The sequence below is a fragment of the Podarcis bocagei genome (genome assembly GCF_964188305.1).
Source record: "Podarcis bocagei genome assembly, chromosome: 7".
NCBI lineage: Eukaryota > Metazoa > Chordata > Lepidosauria > Squamata > Lacertidae > Podarcis > Podarcis bocagei.
In genome coordinates this window covers 4048782-4074493 of record NC_138132.1, presented here as the reverse complement: position 1 = coordinate 4074493, position 25712 = coordinate 4048782, and the positions used below count along the sequence as shown (strand labels likewise).

The window sequence follows — 25712 nt, the reverse complement described above, 5'->3', positions numbered from 1 at the left end:
TGAGTGTTACGCTGAGGTCTGTCTGTTTTTGCTATTTTGCATTTTTGTTTTTGCAGCTTTTTTGTTTTGGTTTTGTGACTGTGTGAAACCCAATTCAGCTACAAATTGATTGATTGTGTGACTGCAGTACATTGTTTATTGTTTTCATTTTATGGATCAATGGTCTCGTTAGATAGTAAAATTCATGTTAAATTGCTGTTTTAGGGGTTGTTTTTAAAAGTCTGGAACAGATTAATCCGTTTTGCATTACTTTCTATAGGAAAGCACACCTTGGTTTTGGAACACTTTGGTTTTGGAACAGACTTTTGGAATGGATTAAGTTTGAGAACCAAGGTACCACTGTGCATGACTTTTAGAAGACACCTCAAGGCAGCCCTGTGTAGGGAAGTTTTTAATGTTTGATGCTTTATTCTCGGTAGACCTTATTTCTAAAGCAGTTCTTTTAAAACTATCTAGAAGCTGCCGTACCAGGCATAGCCACTAGATGGCGGTCCACCGCTACAAGACAATTAAAAGTTAGCTTCAGCTCAAGTGAATCCATCGGCTGTTTTTCGGGGCCAAAAATTATTGTCTATAATCATTTTATGCATTTTATTATTCCATAAAATTAATACACCGTTTAATTGTATAAAAAAAGAGATCGACAGCAGTTTACAAAAAACCCCAATGAAATTAGCAATAAGAAGAACTGACGACAATAATTCTTTCAAAAAGTTGAACAGGCTAAAAACAGATTAAAACTCGCACCAGCTTTCTAAATATCTGGGCAAAACGGCGTTAATTCATTTATTTACAGGCTACAGCTCGTCTCGCCATGCTTTTGAACGTGCGCATGTCCACGTGCAGAGAGAGTCTTGCCCTGGAATTTCTTAAATAAATTAATAGCTTTGCCTAGTGGTCGACCGTGTCGCTGCCTCTCAGCCTAACCTACCCCGCGGGGTTGTTGTGGGGATTAAATGAGGACGGGAGGGATGCAGGCGGAGCTCCTCGGAGAAACAGGTGGGACAGAAATATGGTAAATAAATAACAATAAATAAATATATTTTTTAAGGCAAAGACCTTCTCCTTTTCTCAGGCTTCCGAATGAATTCGAGCTGTTTTGCCTCCGCTGGGTTTGCTGGTTTCTCTGCCGCCTCTAGGGATATTTCTGGGGCGCGGCGGTGTGCCATATTTTCCCCTACTTTTAATTTGGCTTATTTGGCTGTCGCTTAGACGATGGAGCGCATCTCGTTTCGGCTGATCCAGAGGACAGGACCCAAACCAAACCAGAAAGGGCGAATTCAAGCTCAACACGAGAAATACCCTCTGGACGGGACAGGCGCAGAGCTGCCCTTCGCTGGAGGCTCATAAGTAGAAGCGATAAAATTAATAATGTCTAATAAATACAAGAAACGTTCGCTAATGAACGCCCGCCGGGTTGATTCATCCCCATACGGAGAAGAAATCCGTGCCCCTGCTGCCAAAAAAAACCCCGCTTTGCAAGGACCACGGCGCGCTCCGCCTGGGACAGAAATAGTTTCTTGCCTCCTTCCAAACTCTCTGCACCCCCAGATGCATTTTTTAAAAATACGCAAGGCTGGATAGTTCAGGGGAATTTAACACCCGTCTCCCGCTGGCTCTGCCCACGGCAACAGCGAGGCGAGGCTTCCTTGGACACATGGCAAGACCTTCGTGCTGGGTAGAAGAACGGTCTTTTTCTTCCCTTTTCCACTTTTTGAAGAGGGCCTGCAGGAGCCCCGAGCCCTGGAAGAGACCCCCGCGCCTTTCCCTCCTCCTCCAGACCCCACCCGGTGCCACCCGGAGGCTCTTTTTACCTGAGCGCACAAGAGGGCGATTGCCACCAGGTACCCAGGGACTGGCATCCTCTTCCTCCTGGATCTGCTCGAGGAGCGGCCGATGGGTGTTGAGGCAGCGAGGTCCAGGCTTGCCCAGCTCCGGAGTCAGCAGAGGAGGGCATCAGCCAAGCCGGAGGGTGGCAAGCGGGTGGCACGGACCGGGCGCTCCATGGATGGCAGCGGAGAGGGAGACCCTTCTTCTGACCCGCTTCTCCTGGAAGTTGGAAGCAAATAAGAGGATGGACGAAATGAGGGAGGGAGAGGCTGGGGGGGCTGGGGGGCGGCAGGAAGGGGCAGAGGGAAGCGGGATCAGGGCATGTCCTGGAGAGAAGGAAATAAAGTTGGAGCTCCACCCCAGCTGGAAAAAGGAGGGGCTTTCAAAGGCAGGCTGCCCCCCCCCGTTGAAGCTACAGCTGGAGCCTCTCCAGGGCTCTGTCTGTGCTCAGGGGACCGGGGGTGAGGCGGGGGGGGGGTGGCAACTTGGCAGAGGCTAGGGAAGGATCCCTGCGCCCTGGCACGGGCAGCGGCGCCTGCGTGCGTCTTGGCGCACGGACACGGGGCGCTCCTGTGGCCACGCAGGTGTAAGAGTCTTGTGGCATCTGAAAGGAGGGCGGTGCCAGTGTTGTGCGGTGGTCAGAGTGGGGGTTCGCAAAGTGGGCCGTGGCGCCCCCTGGGGGCGGGGGCGGGGGCGGGATTAACCGAGTGGCGCTGGAAGTGGTGATTTAAGAACCCTGCTTTGCTGTTGTTGTTTAGTCGTTTAGTCGTGTCCGACACTTCGTGACCCCCTGGACCAGAGCATGCCAGGCACTCCTGCCTCCCACAGTTTGGTCAAAACTCATGTTAGCAGCTTCGAGAACACTGTCCCACCATCTCGTCCTCAGTCGTCCCTTCTCCTTGTGCCCTCCATCTTTCCCAACATGAGGGTCTTTTCCAAGGAGTCTTCTCTTCTGCTGAGGTGGCCAAAGTCTTGGAGCCTCAGCTTCAGGATCTGTCCTTCCAGGGAGCACTCAGGGCTGATTTCCTTCAGAATGGAGAGGTTTGATCTTCTTGCAGCCCATGGGACTCTCAAGAGTCTCCTCCAGCACCAGAATTCAAAAGCATCCATTCTTCGGCGATCAGCCTTCTTTATGGTCCAGCTCTCACTTCCATACATCACTCCTGGGAAAACCAGAGCTTGAACTATACGGACCTTTGCGGGAAGGTGATTCTCTGCTTTTTTAAGATGCTGTCTAGGTTTGTCATTGCTTTTCTGCCAAGAAGCAGGCGTCTTTTAATTTCGTGGCTGCTGTCACCATCTGCAGTGATCATGGAGCACAAGAAAGTAAAATCTCTCACTGCCTCCATTTCTTCCCCTTCTATTTGCCAGGAGGTGATGGGAAGAACCCTGCTAAAGCGGCTTTATTAAGCCAGACTTGTGGAAACTGGTTATCACTTCATCAAGGCCACCCATTGCATTGAGAATGTGCTGAGTAGTAATGTGGAATGTTAAGACTCTTGCTAAATGGCTGTCAGATTTTGAAAGACGGGGCCGCTCGACTGAGTTCATCTGTGCTGTTGTATTAGTTAAACTACATCGTTTAGATTGGAATCCGAATAAAGATGCAATTAATCTTCCCTGCTTTGAATTTTATTGGGCTATTATCTTCCTCAGTGGGTCGTGAAATCTGCTATTTTGAATAATGCTTTTTATAGGGTGGGTGGGGCTCTGGGACATGAGTTTATGGAAGCGATGGGGTGTCTGAGTTTGGGAGCCACTGCTATAATAATAATAATAATAATTTATTATTTATACCCTGCCCATCTGGCTGGGTTTCCCCAGCCACTCTGGGCAGCTCAGTGGCGTAGCGTGGGTTGTCAGCACCCGGGGCAAGGCAAGTAATTTGCGCCCCCTAACCCGTGGATTTGCGCCCCCTAACCCTAACCCCCAGATGTTGCGCCTGGTGCGGCCGGCCCCCCTGCACCCCCCCACGCTACGCCACTGGGGCAGCTTCCAACAAAATATTAAAATACAGTAATGCATCAAACATTAAAAGCTTCCCTAAACAGGGCTGCCTTCAGATGTCTTCTAAAAGTCTGGTAGTTGTTCTTCTCTTTGACATCTGGTGGGAGGGCGTTCCACAGGGTGGGCGCCACCACCGAGAAGGCCCTCTGCCTGGTTCCCTGTAACTTGGCTTCTCGCAGCGAGGGAACCGCCAGAAGACCCTCTGAGCTGGACCTCAGTGTCTGGGCTGGATGATGGGGGTGGAGACGCTCCTTCAGGTCTACTGGGCCTTTGAGGCCGTTTAGGGATTTAAAGGTCAGCACCAACACTTTGAACACTGCTTTAGCATGTAGGACTGAGACCTGGGAGAGACCAGGGTTCAAATCCTCCCACTTGGCCATGGGGTTCACCAAGTGTAGCCTTCAGGGCCAGTCACTGCCTGACAGCTTAGCCTACCTCGAAGGGCTGTTGTGAAGATTAAATGAGGAGCAGGAGGAGAACCTTGGCACCACCTGGAGCTCCTTGGAGAAAAGGGGGAGATATAAATACAACAAGTAAACAATAAGAACACAATGAGTGGGAAAGAATACACTTATCTGATCCCTAGAATGTCATCCTGAATTGCATGGCTATCTAAGTCCATATTGAGGCCTGCGGAGATGTAACCCATGTTTAACCCATTGTTTTAAATGGTTTTTAGCATGGGTTTTTAATGGTTGTAGCTGCCCTGGGACCTTGGAGTGGATGGTAGGTGATAAATGATTGTAATTAATGATACAATGCATACCTTTATTAGGCCGGCCAAAATACCACCACAAAATGAAATATCGCAAAATCAGCTTCTGAGTCCTCCAGAAATCTTCATCAGGCTTGATGGGAAAAGGGAGGAGGGGGAGGGGAAGGGTTTTGGTTTTTCGGCTGTTGAAAACATGAAGATTCAGGCCAACATTTCCCCCTCCCTGCCTGCTTCCCATCCCATCTCACTGTTCCGTTTTCTTGCTGGCCTGTTGAAGGACTGTGAAGAAACCAAAAGCTTCCAGCCTATTTTGCAATATTTGGTTTGGCCTGTTATGAGCTCTGGAATTTTTTCTTACAGACCAACATATGTGTGTGTGTGTGTGTGTGTGTGTGTGTGTGTGTGTGTGTGTCACTTAGACAGAGAGATATTTGATGCAGGCATCTGAAAGATCACCACATCTGCTGAGGAAAGGGGTCTCTGCACATGCTCTGGGGTACTCTCTTCCACCGCCACCCAGAACAGCAGCCCCCACCAGGCAAGACAACATTCTGCAGCAATGGGGGAGGGAGCATAATTCCCAGGCCCTCTTACATTTCTTGCCTTTTTTATCATTTAATGGCTTTCATTTGCTAGGAAAGCGCTCTCTGCACATGCTCCACTTTGTGGTTTTCCAATAATGATGATGATGATGATGAAGATGATGATGATGATGATGATGATGATGATGATGATAATAATAATAATTTATTTATATCCCACCCTCCCCAGCTGAAGCCGGGCTCAGAGTGGCTAACAACAATAAAAGTAACACAGCATTCTAAAATCTATTCATTTTAAAATCAATTCAAAATCAAATTAATGACAACCATTGGGCTAGAGTTCTGTGAGGATTATCAAAGGAGTGCAAAGGAGTGCAATGCAAAAGCCCCAAGGGGAGAAGAGAAGACTGGGTGGTGATACGATAAAGGTAAAGGTAAAGGGACCCCTGACCATTAGGTCCAGCCGTGACCGACTCTGGGGTTGCAGCACTCATCTCGCTTTACTGGCCGAGGGAGCCGGCGTATAGCTTCCGGGTCATGTGGCCAGCATGACTAAGCCGCTTCTGGCAAACCAGAGCAGCGCACGGAAACACCGTTTACCTTCCCGCTGGAGTGGTACCTATTTATCTACCTTCCCGCCAGTGCGATACCTATTTATCTACTTGCACTTTGACGTGCTTTCAAACTGCTAGGTTGGAAGGAGCAGGGACCGAGCAACGGGAGCTAACCCCGTCACGGGGATTTGAACCGCCGACCTTCTGATGGGCAAGTCCTAGGCTCTGTGGTTTAACCCACAGCACCACCCGCGTCCATTGGTGATACGATAGCCATCTTCAGATATCTGAAGGGTTGTCAGGGGGAAGATGGAGTAGACTTCTTTCCTCCTGCTCTGGAGGGTAGGACTTGAACCCATGGCTTCAAATTATGACCCCTTGGGATCCCTTCCGACTCGAGAAGTCTATGATTCTGTGAGATTCCAGGACTAAATAGCGGTGTGCCATCAGGGCAGCTCCAAAGAATCCCCCTGAATCTCTTTGGGCTGAACGAAGAGGCATTGTAGGGGGGGGGATTCCCACCCCATTTTTCTTGCTGTGTCATTTCCCAGCTGAGGAAGCCCTGTCTCCCGTGGATCCTGTCCGCCTCACACCGCAGTCAACAAAGCTAACAGGGTCATGCGCTTTGGACCAGCTGGGATCACCGCACAGGTGTCTTCTACACGACCCTCCGAAAAGCAGGGATGGCGTCAGTCCAAGGACCTCAATTCCTGGATGCAGCTGCCGGACATTTGCCGACCCAGCAGCTGGGTCCTGCATGGCTCACAGCTACAGAACGGGACAGGCTTTTGGCATTGGGACGGCCCCGGCATTGCTGGAGTCAGCGGACACTTTGCAAGGCTGGGAAGCCAGCTCAGCACACAAGGAACCAAGGCTGGGCCGGATGAGGGGATTTGACCAACAGTCATCAATCGTGGACCTGCTGACAGCTTGCATGTCTGTTTGACTTTGATCAGCGGAGGGAGGAGGAGGAGGAGGGGAGCCCGGTCAGAGGGAAGGGAAGTGACCCCATTTAGGGAGATCTCCGCTGGTGGGGTGAGGAAGCATCCCTTCCACAAGGAGACCACAGGGACATAATTCACCCTCCCTCTTGTGCTCTGGCCTTCATTCCCTCGCTTAAGGAATCATGGAACTGTAGAGTTGGAAGGGAACATCAACGGTCATCTAGCCAACCCCTTGCATGCAAGAATCCCAGCTAAAGAATCGGCCCAGTATACCTGAAGGAACGTCTCCACCTCCATGATTCTGCCTGGTCACTCAGGTCCAGCTCCAAGAGCCTTCTGGCAGTTCCCTCACTGTGAGAAGTGAAGCTACAGGGAACCAGGCACAGGGCCTTCTCAGTGGTGGCGCCCGCCCTATGGAACGCCCTCCCATCAGATGTCAAGGAAATAAACAACTATCTGACATTTAGAAGACATCAGAAAGCAGCCCTATTTAGGGACATTTTTCATGTTTGATGTTTTATCATGCTTTTAATATTCTGTTGAGAGCTGCCCAGAGTGGCTGGGGAAACCCAGCCAGATGGATGTAGTATAATTTGTTGTTGTTGTTGTTGTTGTTGTTGTTGTTGTTGTTGTTGTTGTTGTTGTTGTTGTTGTTATATGCCCATACAACCTTTCTTTCAACAGAGAAGAGGGCGCCACTTCCCGAGGGAGTCTCACTGCCAACTTCATAGAATCACAGAATTGTGGAGATGGAAGGGACCCCCGAGGGTCATCTATTCCAACCCCCTGCAATGCGACTTCTTTGTAGTATCTGGTTGGTGGGCTCTGGGATGGCAAAACCAGAAGAGAAGGACCCACTTTGGTCTGCCTACCTTCGTCTCTCCTCTCTGTCAATGCCCTAGTTTGCGTGGCCTAGGTGGTGGTGTCTTGTTATTTTAGGCAGTGAGTGGGGTCAGCCTAGATGGCCTTTGGATTCATTCCCCACCAATCATTATTATGAGTAATCATGATCTATGCCACGGGGCTATCCAGGTATATAGGCCTTTTTAAAGCGTAAAGTGGGGGGAGCAATGGAGAGAGAAGAAGGGGGCAATGGGAGGGGCACCCAAAGGCCAGGGTGTCGGATGGGAAGAACAGGCATAGAGCTGCTCTGAGCCTTTGCTGCCCTTATACAAATCTATGGTGCAACCACAGTTGCAATGCTGTGTGGCACTGGGGTCTAAGCCACTGAGCCTCTTGGGCTTGCCGATCGGAAGGTCGGCGGTTCGAATCCCCGCGACGGGGTCAGGGGTGTAGCTAGCTGCTCCAGCTCCTGAAGCAGCGGGGGCAGGGCGATCCGCTGTGGCGATCGCCCGGGGGGGCAGCGTAGGGCCCACGGAGTCTTCCTGGGGGTGCAAACCCCACATTGATGATTCGGGCAGCGCAGGGCCCCGAGCCACTGTGTCACTCTCAGGAGAGACGCGTGGCTTGGGCACACTGCAGGCCAGGCCCCGCGGTAAGTGCCACCCCCCCCCCACGGTGTGCTATTTTGTCACCCCCTCAGGGATCACACCCAGGGCAGACCGCACCCCCGACCCTTCCTAGGGCCCGTGACAGGGTGAGCTCCCTTTGCTCCGTCCCAGCTCCTGCCAACCTAGCAGGTCGAAAGCACACCAGCGCAAGTAGATAAATAGGCACCACTCCGGCGGGAAGGTAAACGGCGCTTCCGTGCGCTCTGGTTTCCGTCACGGTGTCCCGTTGCGCCGGAAGTGGTTTAGTTCTGCTGGCCACATGACCCGGAAAGCTGTCTGTGGACAAACACCGGCTCCCTCGGCCTGAAAGCAAGATCAACCCCACAACCCCATAGTCGCCTTTGACTGGACTTAACCGTCCAGGGATCCTTTACCTTTTACCTTGCTAGCCACGTTGCCCATGCTCTGCTTTTGTTTGTTTTTTTATAAAATTTTTTATTGCGTTTCTTTCCATAGGTTAACAGATTTGTTTACACAGCAACATGCAAGAAACATTTTTTTTTATATATATGAAGAAAAGTAAAGAAAAGAAGAAAAAGTTAAGATACTTTCATAACGTCCTTCGACAGCTCATTTTTTGGACCTCCTCACATCCTCTCAGCATTGCATTCATTATTCTAGCCAGTTCAGCAATTTGTTATCTTGTTTCCCATCTTATTATACCTTTAAATTTATTATGTTACCAATTTCGAAAATTTGTAATTTAGTTTTAACACTCTTAATAAACATAATATTTTGTTTCTAATTTGTCTCGTTTTTTTCCATCAATACTTACTTTGTCATTTACTTAAGATAAATTGCAGAAGCATAACGTTTCTTAATCGTGCGCAATCTTAACATTCAAACAACTTATAATGTTTTTGCAAATAGTCCTTAAATTTTTTCCAGTCCTCCTCCATTGTTTCTTCGCTCAGATCTCGAATTCTGCCAGTCATTTCTGCCAACTCCATGTAATCCATCAGCTGCGTCTGCCAGTCCTCCAGTGTGGGTAAATCTGGTGTCTTCCAGAACTTTGCGATAAGAATCCTAGCTGCTGTGGTTGCATACATAAACAAGGTTCTGTCCTTCTTTGGCACCTTCCGGTCCACCATGCCCAGAAGAAAGGCCTCTGGTTTCTTAGAAAAGGTATATCTGAATACCTTTTTCAGCTCATTATGTATCATTTCCCAAAAGGCCTTTACTTTCGGGCAGGTCCACCAGAGGTGAAAGAATGTCCCTTCTGCCTCCTTACATTTCCAACACTTATTATCAGAAAGATGATATATTTTAGCCAGCTTGACTGGGGTCATGTACCACCGGTATACCATTTTCATAATGTTCTCTTTCAAGGCACTACATGCCGTGAATTTCATACCGGTGTTCCATAACCTTTCCCAGTCCTCAGACATAATGTTGTGTCCTACATCCTGTGCCCATTTTATCATAGCAGATTTAACTGTCTCATCCTGTGTGTTCCATTTAAGCAGCAAGTCATACATCCTCGAAAGTACCTTAGTCTTTGGTTCTAGTAACTCCGTCTCCAGTTTCGATTTCTCCAACTGGAAACCCACTTTTTTATCCATTTTAAATACCTCTTGAATTTGAGCATAATGTAACCAATCTCGCACCTTGTTTTTTAGTTTGTCCTGGCTTTGGAGCTTCCAATTATCTCCAACTCTTTCAATCAATTCCCAATATTTTGGCCAGTAGGCCTCCATATTGGGCCTTTTTTTAGAAATCTTGGCTTCCACTGGTGATAACCACCTCGGGGTCTTGCTTTCTAATAAGTCCTTATACTTCATCCAGACGGCAAAAATTGATTTTCTGACAATATGGTTTTTAAACAGTTTATGAACCTTCGCCTTGTCATACCACAAGTATGCATGCCAACCATAAACATTGTCAAACCCTTCCAGATCTAGGACATCGGTGTTTTCCAACAGAAACCAATCCTTCAGCCAGCAGAAGGCTGCAGCCTCATAGTACAACCTTAAATCCGGCAGGGCAAACCCCCCTCTTTCTTTTGAGTCAGTTAGTATTTTGAATTTAATTCGGGGCTTTTTGCCCTGCCAGACAAACTTAGAGATATCCTTCTGCCATTTTCCAAAACATTCCATTCTGTCCACGACCTGGAGGGTTTGAAATAGAAATAACATTTTTGGCAAAACACACATCTTTATAGCTGCGATTCGGCCTGACAAGGTAAGTTTCAATCTTGACCAAATATCCAAGTCTTTTTTAATCTCCGACCAACATTTTTCATAATTATCTTTGAATAGATTTAAGTTTTTGGTGGACAAAGATACCCCCAGGTATTTCACTTTTTTAACCACACTTAGCTCTGTCTCTTTCTGGTACCCCTCTATCTCTGTAGGCGTCAAATTTTTGGCCAAAACCTTAGTTTTTTGTTTGTTTAGCTTGAATCCCGCCACCCGACCAAACTCCAAAATAAGTTCAAGAACTCTTTTTGTGCTAGATTCTGGCTCCTGTACTGTAATGACTAGGTCATCTGCAAAAGCTTTCAGTTTGTATTGTTTCGCTCCGACCACTATACCCTGCACCAACTGGTCCTCCCTGATCATATTCAGCAATACCTCCAGAACAGAAATAAATAGCAGAGGGGATAAAGGGCACCCCTGTCGTGTCCCTTTTTCAATTTGGAGTTCCTCCGATACCACATTGTTCACTATCAGTTTAGCTTTTTGTTCTGAATAGATTGCTTCTAATCCATTTTCAAACCCCCGTCCCACTCCCATCCCTTTCAAGTTTTTCTTCATAAACATCCAAGAAATGTTGTCAAATGCTTTCTCCGCATCAATAAAGATTAAAGCAGCCCTTGTGTTTCTAATTCGCAACAACTCCAATATATCAATAATGTTCCTGGTGTTGTCAGACATATGTCTACCAGGGAGAAAGCCTGCTTGGTCCTTGTGAATTACTTCATTTAGTACATTTTTAAGTCTATTTGCTAAAATGTCTGCAAATATTTTGTAATCCACATTCAGGAGTGAGATGGGACGGTAGTTCTTAAGCTGAGTCTTTTCCCTTTCTGACTTGGGAATCAATGTGATGAATGCTTCTTTCCACGTTTCCGGTGCCTTTCTCCCCTCCATGATCTGGTTACAAACCTCCAACAACGGTTGTATCAAGAAGTCCTTCAAAGTCTTATAATATTTGGAGGTAAGTCCATCCGGGCCTGGAGATTTGCCCAGCTGCATGTTCTGGATGGCACCTTCAATTTCCTGTTGAGTTATTTTGCTGTTAAGAATTGATCTTTTATCTTGGCTTATTTTAGGTAGTCCATTTATCCTCAAAAATTGATCTATTTCCGGTTCTTTCTGAGGCCCCTGTGCGTAAAGCTCTTTGAAGTATCTGTGGAAGCACTTTCTTATTTCTTCTGGTTTCTGAACTATTTTTCCTTGAATCTCCAAGTTTGTAACCGTATTTAACTTTTGTCTTTTTTTCAACTGCCAAGCTAGCAACTTTCCACATTTATTTGCTGATTCAAACGATCTCTGCTTCATTTGTTTAATTTTCCACTCAATCTCTTGATTGATCAGTTTCGAATATTGTGCTTGGTGGAATTTGATCTCTCTTAGCACCTCTTTTGACTTCGGTTTGGTTCTCAACTTTTTCTCTCCTTCACTTATTTTCTCTAAAATTTTTTCCTTTTTTCCATTCCAAAATTTTCTCTTTATTGTATTCTGTTGTATCAGAAACCCTCTCATTACAGCTTTACTTGCATCCCAGATTATTCTTTTCTCCACCGTGGTGTTCAAATTTATTTCAAAGTAGTCCTTTAGCGTTTTTTGGGCCTTCTTAACAATCTCTTGATCTCTTAACAAGGTGTCATTCATTCTCCATCTGAAGGATCCAGTTGGGAAAAGTCTCAATTCCATTTTTAAGGCATTATGGTCGGAGCAGGTTTTTGGGCAGATTTCCACTTTTCTTGTTTTCGGGGCCAGCCCTCTAGATATCCAAATTTGGTCAATTCGTGTCCATGACAAGTGGGCCTCAGAGAAGAAGGTTCCTTCTTTACCCAAGGGGTTCCTTGTCCTCCAAATGTCAATCAAGTCCATATTGTCTGTCATTTCAAAAAAGGTTTTAGGGAGTCTGCCGTCTGTTGTTAAGTTTTGATTTTGAGATTTGTCCATATTTGTAGACACCACCCCATTCATGTCTCCCATCACAATAATGTTGGAATAGTCCAAATAGTCCATCATTGTCTCATGCAGCTTCTTATAGAATTCTGATTTTCCATCATTTGGCGCATAAACTCCTAATATCAAAATCTTTTCCCCTTGTGTTTGGATTTCAATTGCAAGAATTCTTCCATGATCATCTTTGAATAGAAATTTTGGTGACAGGTTCTCCTTTGCATAAATTACAATGCCTCTTTTTTTAACTTTGTCTGATGAGATAAATTCTTGGCCAAGTCTTTTGTTGATTAATACTTTCCTATGGAGCCTAGTCACATGTGTTTCTTGAAGGCATATTACATCCAATTGATCTTTTTTTAGGATATGAAATATCCTCCTTCTTTTTTCCGGAGAATTCCCGCCATTTATGTTCCAACTAAGTAGCTGCAGAGACATCCTGTTCTAATTAAGATGTTCTTAGGATGAGGTGTCTTCCTTTTGCTCAGATCCCGAGGGTGCAGGCGTTGGCCCGCTTCCAGGCAGTATTGGTGCTGGTAAGCCTGGAAGCCAATCCACTCCTTTTTGGAGATCTTCTCCGTGGTCGTGAAGGAACTTTTGGTTATCTTCAGGTGTTCTAATTTTAACCTTCCTTTCTTTGTAGGTGAAGGGTAATCCTTGTGGAAACTCCCACCTATAGGGAATTGCGTTGTGTCTCAGCAATTTTGCTAGTTCTGTATAGGTGGCTCTGAGGTCCAGCAACTGTCTCGGAATGTCTCTATAAATTTCCACCCTTTTGTCTTGTATTTCAATTGCTTTTTTGAAGTGAAGACCTAGGATCTTGTCTCTCTCTTCCTTTGATCTTAAAATTATCAAACAGTCTCTGGATCTGTCTTTCCTTACCAATCTTCCCAGTCTATATGCCGAGACAATCCTGAAATCTGTATCTTCCTTTAAACCCCAGAACTTCGAGAATTCCTGTGTCAGGTATCCAATCAAGTCTCCTTGTTCAAGTTCTGGGATGCCTCTCAATTTGATGTTACTCTCGCGATTTTTCAGTTCCACCATTGACAGATAAACTTGTTGTTCACCCACCTGTTTGTGCAGGGGCTTAACTTCTCCCTTTATTTCTTCAACTTCTTTTTGTAAAGCTCCCACTTTCTGGATTGCTTCTCCAGCTAATTCCCGATTTTCCGCTGTTGCTCCTTGCAAATTCTCTATGGCTTGCGTGTGCTGGGAAACTTGATCAGTCAATTTTTGAATCGAGGAAGTCGCTTTATCTATCTTCAGAGACTGGTCGTCCACCTTCTGGTTTAAACTAGATAATTGCTCCAATATTTGTTTTAATAGTGTATCTGACCCACCTGCTGCCATATCTTCCTCAGTGGCCTTCTCAGTTATTTCCCCTTGTTCCCTTTGGGTCACCAGTACAGCTGGAACCGACGATCGGCGTCCTTGGGTCAGTGTTGTTTGTACAAATTGTGCTGGTTTTCTTTCCTTTTCTTTTTCCTTGGCCTCTTTAGATTCCTTAGCTTTAGATGCTCTTGTTCTCCCTGCACCACTCATTACACATCTGTCAGTGTTCAAGGTCAGATTGTCTATTGTTCCATGGGAGAGACAAATTCAGTTATAAACAACCAGTGAAGTGGAATTCAAAACAAAAGTCAGTTCCCAGGATTTTATAATCCGAAAGCCCTGTAGGGGGAGTGCCACCAGGTTTCAAAGACAAAGAAGGAAGTAATCCGCCATTAAAGTTCCAAATTATTTCAACTCAGTAAATTCGATAATCCAACAGTCCCTTCAAAGACTCAAAATTCCCCAAAGCACCTTTTAAAGTTCAGCAAAGTTTCACAAGAGGTGCTTGCAACAGTATCACGTCCAGTCTTTTCTGCTCAAATGTATCAGTTACGCTTACAAAGTTTTTGCAACTGTTTCCGCAGTTTGACACAGTCTCCCTCTCCGGCAGCCCGACGATCTGGCTCTTTAAAAATACGACCCAAAGAAAAAAGGAGGTAGGAGAGAAGTCCCTGTCACTCCTTCTTTTAGTCAATGTCCCTTTCCACCTTCAATTCAGCAGGAAAAAGAGCAGATTTAAAAGCACGAAAAAGTTAAAACTTCCCACAGTCCCGTTTCAAGCGCTTTCCGCTTTTTAGAGCTTTGCTTTGATCTTGTCAGCAATGTCGGAAGACGGACTTCCCTTTTCTCGTCTCCCGTTTTCAGCCAAATTTAACAAATTCTTTGCCAATTTTAGACCCTTTACTCACGGGTATGTTACTTGCAGTTTGATGTTGGTTTTAGGAAGAAGGATCAGCGCTCATCTGCAATGGCCGCGCGGCTTCACTTCCGCGGAAAGAGCGATGAACTCACAGCACCGCTACCCCTCCTTCACTCCGGGTCTCCTTACGGGGTCCCTTCTGTGTTTTCGGAGCAGCTTCTGGCGCCCGCCGAGTCCCACGGCCACGGGCTCACTCTACCCGTGGTTTATCTTGATGGGTCGTCGCTATGCCGCAGCGAACGACCCTTTTCCGCGGAGCCCCTCTTCAGAGCTCGAAGAGGACCGCCATTACAGTTTCGCGCCGCCCCCGGAAGTCACCCATGCTCTGCTTTTGTAGTGGGACGCAGTGATTCTTCTGAATACCAATTGCTGCAAACCACAGCCACAAAATTAAAAGACGCCTGCTTCCTGGGAGAAAAGCGATGACAAACCTAGACAGCCTCTTAAAAAGCAGAGACATCACCTTGCCAACAAAAGTCTGTATAGTTAAAGCGATGGTTTTCCTAGCAGTGATGTATGGAAGTGAGAGCTGGACCATAAAGAAGGCTGATTGCCGAAGAATGGATGCTTTTGAATTCTGGTGCTGGAGGAGACTCTTGAGAGTCCCATGGACTGCAAGAAGATCAGACCTCTCCATTCTGAAGGAAATCAGCCCTGAGTGCTCACTGGAAGGACAGATCCTGAAGCTGAGGCTCCAAGACTTTGGCCACCTCAGCAGAAGAGAAGACTCCCTGGAAAAGACCCTGATGCTGGGAAAGATGGAGGGCACAAGGAGAAGGGGACGACAGAGGACGAGATGTTGGGACAGTGTTCTCGAAGCTACCAGCATGAGTTTGACCAAACTGCGGGAGGCAGTGGAAGACAGGAGGGCCTGGCGTGCTCTGGTCCAGGGGGGCATGAAGAGTCAGACTTGTCGTGTCTAAACAACTAAACGACTAAACAACAACAAGAAGAAGAAGCAGCAGCAGAAGACGACTTGAGGTTTTCAGCTTTCTCCAGAGCATGGAGCACCTTGCGTTCCTTCACTGAGGAGAGATGCTGATAGCACAACACACTTTGCTGCCAACCCACAAAGAACGAACTGTGGGTCCCTAGGAAGTGCTCCTCCCTGCATTACAGAGGGTTGGAATAGATGACCCCTGGAGGTCCCTTGCAAATGTGCAATTCTATTTTTTTTAATATTGTTTATTTATTTATTTAGATTAGATTTATATTCTGCGCTAATATACGCTGGAAGTCGCCCTGAGTGGCTGGGGAACCGCAGCCGAATGGGCGGGGTATAAATGATGAAAATATTATTATTATAATTAAGATTTCAAGGCGGTTCACACAATAAGATACAGGAGAAAAGGAGAAAATAAGGACAATGGGATGGCAAAACAATAACCCTTCCCACAGACGCATTTAAATGACTGCAGAATTCTACGGTACTATGATTATTCAATTGTGGCAGTTGAATTTAATGAGAGTGATAATAATTTGAAGCAAGCAGAGTGGGGGAGAGAGAGGCTATTTATGTCTCCATCAGGAGAGCTTTGGGCATGACCCTCTGTGGGACATTATCCTGGCACCTAATAATAGACATCTCCTATGGTGTGTGTGTGTGTGTGTGTGTGTGTGTGTGTGTGTGTGTTCCTTGCCCAGCACCTGACCCTCCCCAGGACCCCGGCCTCCTCAGAGTTTGCAAGGAGCGCCGGGGGCCTTGGGCACTGATGGCAGGATGAGGAGAGAGAGAGGGCCAGGAGGGGAAAGGCCTTGTCTCCTGTGGGCGGGCAGGTGCCAGGCTGCATTGCAGATCCTTGCATCAGCTGCCGAATCCAAGCCCCTGAGCAGCTGGACATTCCCTGGCTCGTCTTTCCTGCTGGGCAAACTCGGCCGCAGGATCCAGTTTGGAAAGGGGCCGCCATATATGGACACAAGGGGGCCTGGGCAGGGGGCTGTCCCTTGTCTTCCTCAAGCCCGAGACCTTGCCGGCCTTATTCCATCCCCTTTAAGAAGCTAAGGAGAGCCCGTAGCGTCAGGCTGGTGGCTCACGAGGTCAAACATGCCGGACATGCTAACGGGAAGCCCACAGGCAGGATTCGAACGCAAGACCCCTCTCCCCGTCCACTGCCTCCCGCAGTTTGGTCAAACTCATGCTGCTAGCTTCAAGAAGGCTGTCCCACCATCTCGTCCTCTGTCGTCCCCTTCTCCTTGTGCCCTCCATCTTTCCCAACATCAGGGTCTTTTCCAGGGAGTCTTCTCTTCTCATGAGTTGGCCAAAGCCTTGGAGCCTCAGCTTCAGGATCTGTCCTTCCAGTCTTCCTGCTGTTATTTCTGAAGTTGCTGGTTTGCTCGGCTTCCAGGCCAGGCAGGCTGGCAAAGGCGGCTGTTCTTTGGTGGAGAGCACTGTCTCCTGTCCCATGGCAGGCCGGGCTGGGAACTGGGGGGGCGACCAGTGTGGGAATGGCCCCCTAGCTCCCTAGGGGAGTCTCTGCGGCTCTGAGAAATGCCTCCGGCAGCAACTGGTCTGACGTGAATGGCGAAGGGTCGGGTCAGCTCTCCGTATAAACAAGGAGCAAGGTTATTCCCGGGCTTGGCGTGTGTCTGGGAGCCCAGCTGCTGGCTGGCAGCCAGCCCTTCGTATCTCTATGCCCTCCCTCCTCTCGTCTCTCCGGACCCAAATGCCCAGATCAAGGGACGCTCCGAGGCCTAGTCACCCCAAAAAGGATTCCAGATGGCATACCAGCGGGTAGCTCGGTTGGCAGAGCGTGAGACTCTTAATCTCTCTCTTTTTTAAAAACACACACCGTATTTTTCGCTCTATAAGAAGCACCAGACCACAAGACGCACGTAGTTTTTGGAGGAGGAAAACAAGAAAAAAAATATTCTGAATCCCAGAAGCCAGAACAGCAAGAGGGATCGCTGTGCAGTGAAAGCAGCAATCCCTCTTGCTGTTCTGGCTTCTGGGATAGCTGCGCAGGCTGCATTCGCTCCATAAGACGCACACACATTTCCCCTTACTTTTTAGGAGGGATACAGTGGTACCTCGTGTTACATACGCTTCAGGTTACAGACTCTGCTAACCCAGGAATAGTGCTTCAGGTTAAGAACTTTGCTTCAGGATGAGAACAGAAATTGTGCTCCGGCGGCAGCAGGAGGCCCCATTAGCTAAAGTGGTGCTTCAGGTTAAGAACAGTTTCAGGTTAAGTACAGACCTCCGGAACGAATTAAGTATTTAATAATAATAATAATAATAATAATAATAATAATAATAATAATAATAATAACAATAACAATAATAATAATTTATTATTTATACCCCGCCCATCTGGGTTGGCTTCCCCAGCCACTCTGGGCGGCTTCCAAAAGAATATTAAAATTCTATAATACATCAAACATTAAAAGCTTCCCGAAACATGGCTGCCTTCAGATGTCTTCTAAAAGCCTGGTTGCTGTTGTTCTCTTTGACATCTGGTGGGAGGGTGTTCCACAGGGCGGGTGCCACTACCGAGAAGGCCCTCTGCCTGGTTCCCTGTAACTTGGCTTCTCGCAGTGAGGGAACCGCCAGAAGGCCCTCGGCGCTGGACCTCAGTGTCTGGGCTGAACGATGGGGGTGGAGACGCTCCTTCAGATTTAACCCGAGGTACCACTGTATTTCTCTTGAATTTTATCCCTATGACCTAAGCAACAAAATACACAAACGTATAAAACAACTAGACTGATCCAAGCCAAAGGCTGGCATGCGATGTTACATTCGCCGGAAGAAATGATAAAGCAGGTTATCCGGATATTTGCGATGAGATAACAGGCAGGTAAAAGGAGAGAGAGCCGTCATAAAAAGCGAGAGAGCAGGAGGTTTGGCACAGCACCTGACCCCAAAGGGTACCCATAATAAAAGCCTCTATATTACACCAAGAAAAAAACTCGGCCAATTAGATGTCACTTATGCCAAACTTGTGGAGGAGACAAATGTACCATATTTTTCGCTCTATAAGATGCACCAGACCACAAGATGTACCTAGTTTTTGGAGGAGGAAAACAAGAAAAAAATATTCTGAATCTCAGAAGCCAGAACAGCAAGAGGGATCGCTGCACAGCGAAAGCAGCAATCCCTCTTGCTGTTCTGGCTTCTGGGATAGCTGCGCAGGCTGCATTCGCTCCATAAGACGCACACACATTTCCCCTTACTTTTTAGGAGGGAAAAAGTGAATCTTATAGAGCAAAAAATACGTTTCGTCTTTATTGATTTAAAATATCATCTTGCATATCCATTACAAATAGTTACAGCAAAATTAAACACAAAACTATAAAATAAAAATATAAAGAAAATAAAAATAAAAAAGCAAAGAAGAGTTAACAATAAGAGATGAACATCCTATGAAGTCTTCTGAAAGAAACATCCAATCATTCTCGTCGTACTTTTTCCATTGTCTTAATTTTATCACACGGTTTGTTTTATAACTATTCCTGCATATTTTTCTAGTAGTATATTTATTCCATTTGTTTATTATATACAAGTATCATTCAGTTCTGCTAGGATAAGGTCATTTTTACAATATAATCATATATATTGTTTGAATAGTTTCCATTCTCTAAATAATTTTTGATTTGGGGCTCCTCTGATTTTTCCGCTCAGCTTTGATAATTGAAAGTACTAGCATGAGTGATTGCCAATCTATTCTTGTAGGTGTTGTTTCACTTTTCCAACTTCTGGCTATCAGTAATCTCAGGGTTGTGGGTTTGAGCCCCACGTTGGGCAAAAGATTCCTGCATTGCAAGGGGGTTCGACTAGATGACCCCTTGTGACCCTTTGTTGTTGTTTAGTCATTTAGTCGTGTCCAACTCTTCGTGACCTCCTGGACCAGAGCACGCCAGGCACTCCTGTCTTCCACTGCCTCCCGCAGTTTGGTCAAACTCATGCTGGTAGCTTCGAGAACACTGTCCCACCATCTCGTCCTCTGTCGTCCCCTTCTCCTTGTGCCCTCCATCTTTCCCAACATCAGGGTCTTTTCCAGGGAGTCTTCTCTTTTCATGAGGTGGCCAAAGTCTTGGAGCCTCAGCTTCAGGATCTGTCCTTCCAGTGAGCACTCATGGCTGATTTCCTTCAGAATGGATCAGTTTGATCTTCTTGCAGTCTGTGGGACTCTCAAGAGTCTCCTCCAGCACCAGAATTCCAAAGCATCAATTCTTCGGCGATCAGCCTTCTTTATGGTCCAGCTCTCACTTCCATACATCACCACTGGGAAAACCAAACCATTGTGATCCCTTGCAACTCTACAATTCTATGTGTAAGGCAGCTAAAGGGGTTTGATTGGGGCTCCCCCAAGGTGCCCCTTCTCTTTCCCACATTGCTGGATTACTGCAATGTGCTCTTTGTGGAGCTTTCCTTGCGCCCGAGCCGGAAGCTGCAGCTAGCGCAGAATGCTGCAGCACGATTGCTGACAGGAGAGAGGCCTTGTCCGCATATAGAATCTGTGCTCAGAGATCTGCCCTGGCCGCCAATTTGCTACCAGGCCAAGTCTGATGCATTACTATTAATGTGTGACACCCTTAACAACTTGGGATCAGTTTATGGGCCTTGCCCCATAAACAACTAGACGACCACTTTGATAGCACCCTTCAACCTTTGTAAGAAATAGATCTTTTAGTGAGGCAGCACTGACCCTGTGGAACTCCCTGCCTATTGAAATCGTACAGGTGCCTCCACTGTACAGTGGTGGCTCAGGTTACATACGCTTCAGGTTACATACCCTTCAGGTTACAAACTGCGCTAACCCAGATATAGCGCTTCAGGTTAAGAACTTTGCTTCAGGATGAGAACAGAAACCGGGCTCCGGCAGCACAGCAGCAGCAGGAGGCCCCATTAGCTAAAGTGGTGCTTCAGGTTAAGAACCGTTTCAGGTTAAGTACGGACCTCTGGAACGAATTAAGTTCTTAACCCGAGGTACCACTGTAAAGGTAAAGGTAAAGGGACCCCTGACCATTAGAGGTCCAGTCGTGGCCGACTCTGGGGTTGCGGCGCTCATCTCGCTTTATTGGCCAAGGAGCCGGCGTACAGCTTCTGGGTCATGTGGCCAGCAGGACTAAGCCGCTTCTGGCGAACCAGAGCAGCACACGGAAACGCCGTTAACCTTCCTGCTGGAGCAGTACCTGTTTATCTACTTGCACTTTGACGTGCTTTCGAACTGCTAGGTGGGCAGGAGCAGGGACCGAGCAACGGGAGCTCACCCCGTCGCGGGGATTCGAACCGCCGACCTTCTGATTGGCAAGTCCTAGGCTCTGTGGTTTAACCCACAGCGCCACCCGCGTCCCAGGCTCAGGGTCTACATATGTGTAGATAAAACTATATATCCTGAAAGATATATTCTGTTCTCACAGTGGCCAACCAGATGGAAGCAGGACCTGAGAGACCCCAGGGAACACAGAACTGGCTCTGTCTTCAAGAAGGGTGTTTTACGGACAAGGAAATTCATCCCATTGCAATGGACCAGGGCAAAGGTGTGTGACCGAGTGTGTCTGTGAGAGCGAAGTGGGGGGGGGGAGGTCTTGAATGGAGGAGGCGAGTTTTCCACTAGGATCCACTAGGTCACTGGAAGAGGGAGGGGCGGGGCGGAGATGGATGGATGGATGCAGAAGACAATAATAGACAGACGGGGCGATGGGAAACTGAAGAATGCCGTGAGAGAGTCGGATAGAGGAAATAACAGATAGAGGGGCAAGGGTGAAAAGCTGAGCGGCCAGCTCATTATGGGATGGATGGAGCAAACTCTGCCAGCAACGAGCAAGGCCACCAGCCCTGTCCATCATCTCGTCTGGTGAGAGACACGGCCTGTCAGCCCAGCGCCATGATTCTGTCCCTCCACCTGCGACGATGAAGGGTATTTAGCAACACAGCTGCATCAGGCCAGGCCCTCCCCACAGAGCGTCCTGCTCCATCCGTCCACAAATTGTGACTCTCTCTCTTCTGTCTGGTAATTGGGATGCCCCTCTGTGGATTTCATAGGGAGACAGGCTTGTCAGCACACATTAGCCTTGATAACAAATGGAACCCCTCAACAGTTATGTAATAAACAAAAATCTGCCCTTATTCCCTTATGGGGAACACAAGAGCCCTTACAGAGTCCTTTGTAGGTTCTCCATCGGCCGGAGAAAATAACAAAGGCCAACCAGGGAATATTGAGAAGCAAAGCAGCTAGTAAGCTTGATCTTTACTGAACTGTTGCAACAGGGTGCTCCCCTTACACTCAGGAAAGGAGGAGGACCCAGAACCTAGGTGTGCCCGCCCTTATTTTAAACATTTTAAATTGCCCGCCCTGGAGTCCAAGACCACCCCCAGAAACATCATACCTACATCACAGAAAAGGCAGTCTACAACAGAAATCTGAGTGCATTGTTTTTCTCCTGTCTGGCAAGTTACATGTTAATGCTCACTTCATTGGATATCTTGGGGAGCCTGGCCAGTCTTTTGTAATGACAAATACTTAGTTCCTGAGCCAGATCACAGGTTCACCCTAATCATATATAGACATACCCTTAAGACAGGATTTGTGAAGGAAAAGACAATGGGGATGCGTTTCCATTTTCTTTCGACCTTGCAGAGAAAACATTTGCTCAGTTTGGGAGTCAGGGCTGTTTTCCTGTGCTGCTTCTGACATGTAGTTTATATATTTATGTACATGTTTGCGTGCAGTGGTGTAGCGTGGGGGGTGCCAGGGGTGCCGGCCGCACCGGGCGCAACATCTGGGGGGGCGCGAGTCCAGAGGGCCCAGCCCCGTCGTGCCCTCGGCCCGCCCCTATTGTCAGAGCGGCCGGCCAGCCTCTGCCTGCTCCTACCTTGCCCACCCGAGGACTGTGGCAGCGCCCGCCCCCGTGGCCACCTACCCCCGCCTCGCCCATTGGCTTGCCTCCCTCGGCCCCGCCTCTCTCCGATGGCCGCGGGGGTGTCCTGCTCGGCGCCGGCGCCTTTTTTCAGGAGGTAGGGAGGCTGGACGGGGAGGGGGGGTCGGAAGCGGGCAGAGAAGGAGGGGAGCTCGTAGAAAAAAGGGCTGCACTGGCCGGCAAAGGGCCGGGGAAAGTTTGGAGAGGAGAAACGCACCGTCATGATTTCCCGGTGGAAGCGGCAGGATTAGGGATGGCGAAGCGTAATTACGCACAAATTTCGCTGGGTGAGAGCTTCGGGGATCGATCGGCGGAAATGGGAATCAATTGGAATATGAGAAAGAGAGAGAGAGAGGGACCATCATTCATAGGCATAGATTTGTAGGGTTAGGGGGCGCAAATCCACGGGTTAGGGGGCGCAAATTACTTGCCTTGCCCTGGGTTAGGGGGCGCAAATTACTTGCCTTGCCCCGGGTGCTGACAACCCACGCTACGCCGCTGTTTGCGTGGTACATTTATGAACATTTATTATATATATATGGGACGTGGGTGGCGCTGTGGGTTAAACCACAGAGCGTAGGACTTGCCGATCAGAAGGTCGGCGGTTCGAATCCCCACGACGGGGTGAGCTCCCGTTGCTCGGTCCCTGCTCCTGCCCACCTAACAGTTCGAAAGCACGTCAGGTGCAAGTAGATAAATAGGCACCGCTCCGGCGGGAAGGTAAACGGCGTTTCCGTGCGCTGCTCTGGTTCGCCAGAAGCGGCTTAGTCATGCTGGCCACATGACCCGGAAGCTGTACGCCGGCTCCCTCGGCCAGTAAAGCGAGATGAGCGCCACAATCCCAGAGTCAGCCACGACTGGACCTAATGGTCAGGGGTCCCTTTACCTATTTTATATATGAGAACTTTTTTTTTTATTTCAGTTAGAAGCAGTGTACCCCTCCCTTCGAAGCCCAGAAGAAGTGTGGTCTATGGAAGGTGCCTTATCCCAGCAGAAGACTGAGGAATCGCGGTGGGAAAAGGCTAACAGAAAAGCTTTGCAGATGGACCAGACCAAAGTCCTTCCCAGCAAAGCATCCTGTTTCCCACAGTAGGTTGACCAGATGCCTTTGGGAAGCAAGACACAATGGGCTCAGTCATCGCATCCCCCCACCTGGAGCTCCAAGCAACGAGGATTCAGAGGAGATATTCCTGGAGGGAGCTGACAGCCATCAATAGAACAGCCATGCATAGAGGAGAGGGTTATCGGTTGGCTTCTAGCAAGTTCCGGATTTACGTACATTGGTACCTCGGGTTACATACGCTTCAGGTTACATATGCTTCAGGTTACAGACTCCGCTAACCCAGAAATAGTACCTCAGGTTAAGAACTTTGCTTCAGGATGAGAACAGAAATCGTGCTCCAGCGGTGCGGCGGCAGCGGGAGGCCCCATGAGCTAAAGTGGTGCTTCGGGTTACGAACAGTTTCATGTTAAGAACGGACCTTTGGAACGAATTAAGTACTTAACCTGAGGTACTACTGTATAAGCTAAACAAGCCATAGCTTAGGGCCCCACTCTCTTGGGAGCCCGAAAAAAATTAAAGGGAAAAAAACCTGGATGCACATTTCCAAAATATAAGACAAAAAACAAATAAAATAAAACCTACATGCAGCAACAGTGTTTTGTGTTGTGATGCTTTTGAATTCTGGTGCTGGAGGAGACTCTTGAGAGTCCCATGGACTGCAAGAAGATCAGACCTCTCCATTCTGAAGGAAATCAGCCCTGAGTGCTCACTGGAAGGACAGATCCTGAAGCTGAGGTTCCAATACTTTGGCCACCTCATGAGAAGAGAAGCCTCCCTGGAAAAGACCCTGATGTTGGGAAAGATGGAGGGCACAAGGAGAAGGGGACGACAGAGGACGAGATGGTGGGACAGTGTTCTCGAAGATACCAGCATGAGTTTGACCAAACTGTGGGAGGCAGTGGAGGACAGGAGGGCCTGGCGTGCTCTGGTCCAGGGGGTCGCGAAGAGGCGGACACGACTAAACAACAACAATTTGTAACATTTAACAACTTTAAAGATATGGGGGGGCCCCCCATAATTTCCGTAACAAGGTAATTCACACTGTTCCCTGCAAGGATTCATTCTGTGGGCTTCCGTGCACTGCAGGCAGTTGCAGGCTACAGAAACCAAAGCAACAGCTGGAAAATCTGGCATTTGCCTCTCAGCAAAAAAGTCCAACGACAACAACACCATCAGGCCAGCCCATAAATTGCTCCACTCAGCTCATTGCTGCTATCCTGCACTCTTCCTGTGTAGCCCAGATGGGGCCTGTCTGGTTGCAGAAGTCGCTCAAGCCAGAAAGATCACCATGTGGAGGTCTGAGGGTTCAAGGCCCCGATCCTTTGGAAGGTCGTACAGGAGTGTTTGCAAATGGGGCACAACTCTTGGACCATGCACAACTCCCTTCCCCACCCCAACAGACTCGCCAGCATGTTTCGCAACACTAGAAGAAGGTCCTGGGATTTTCTTTCTCTGGTGTTCGGTTCCATAGCAAAATATTCTGGGTTATTTGTCCCTGGAATCAGGAAACCCTCCTGCTATTTTACAAAGTTAATTACGCCATCTAGTGGCCACGGTCCTCTCTGCAAGCCGCATGCTAAACTCAACTCAGGTTTTTATTTTATTTTATTTTAAAAAAAGAAATCAGCCACACAGATACTGCAAAATGAGGCAGCCCATCAGGATAGGACTTTAGGGCAAATGTCCAGGGCCCTCCCTCAAGAGGATGAGGTGGGGGTAGCTGGGCTGGGAAACCACATTTTGAAACGAACACTCACGTCACGAGAACTTGTGGGCATGCAAAGCTGTGGGTTAAACCACAGAGCCTACGACTTGCCGATCAGAAGGTCGGCGGTTCAAATCCCCGCGACGGGGTGAGCTCCCGTTGCTTGGTCCCTGCTCCTGCCCACCTAGCAGTTCGAAAGCACGTCAAAGTGCAAGTAGATAAATAGGTACCACTCCAGTGGGAAGGTAAACGGCGTTTCCGTGCACTGCTCTGGTTCGCCAGAAGCGGCTTAGTCATGCTGGCCACATGACCCGGAAGCTGTACACCGGCTCCCTCCGCCAGTAAAGCGAGATGAGCGCCGCAACGCCAGAGTCGGCCACAAATGGACCTAATGGTCAGGGGTCCCTTTACCTTTTTAAAGCAGATGAATGTTGGAAAATTCAGGACAGATAAAAGAGAGTTTCTTGATTTTTTGATTTCTTTTGATGATTCAGTTATTTAATTTCTATACCGCTTGATATATTTAAAGCGGTTGTACAGAAAACGGATGCAGCAACAGAGAGAACTTCAACAAAACGTTAGAAAAACACA

At 47.8% G+C, this 25712-nt stretch overlaps 1 protein-coding gene and 1 long non-coding RNA gene across 3 annotated transcripts in view; one reads left to right on the top strand and one right to left on the bottom strand.

Annotated features, from left to right (window-relative positions):
* LOC308590569 (snake venom vascular endothelial growth factor toxin HF-like) overlaps nucleotides 1-25712 on the bottom strand; it is a 56985-nt gene that overhangs the window by 12357 nt on the left and 18916 nt on the right. Inside the window, exon 2 of one of the 2 annotated variants that reach the window (XM_081200722.1) lies at nucleotides 1815-2049. In XM_081200722.1, the coding sequence (XP_081056848.1) occupies nucleotides 1815-1862 (48 nt within the window). In that variant the 5' untranslated portion in view covers nucleotides 1863-2049. Of the gene's footprint in view, nucleotides 1-1814; nucleotides 2541-25712 lie in introns of those variants that run through there. The other variant, XM_081200723.1, reaches the window with a different exon arrangement.
* Nucleotides 689-24076, top strand: LOC308590644. Its single transcript, XR_014009834.1, has 3 exons — nucleotides 689-1844; nucleotides 20854-20973; nucleotides 23276-24076. It is a non-coding gene; the product is annotated as an uncharacterized lncRNA (long non-coding RNA).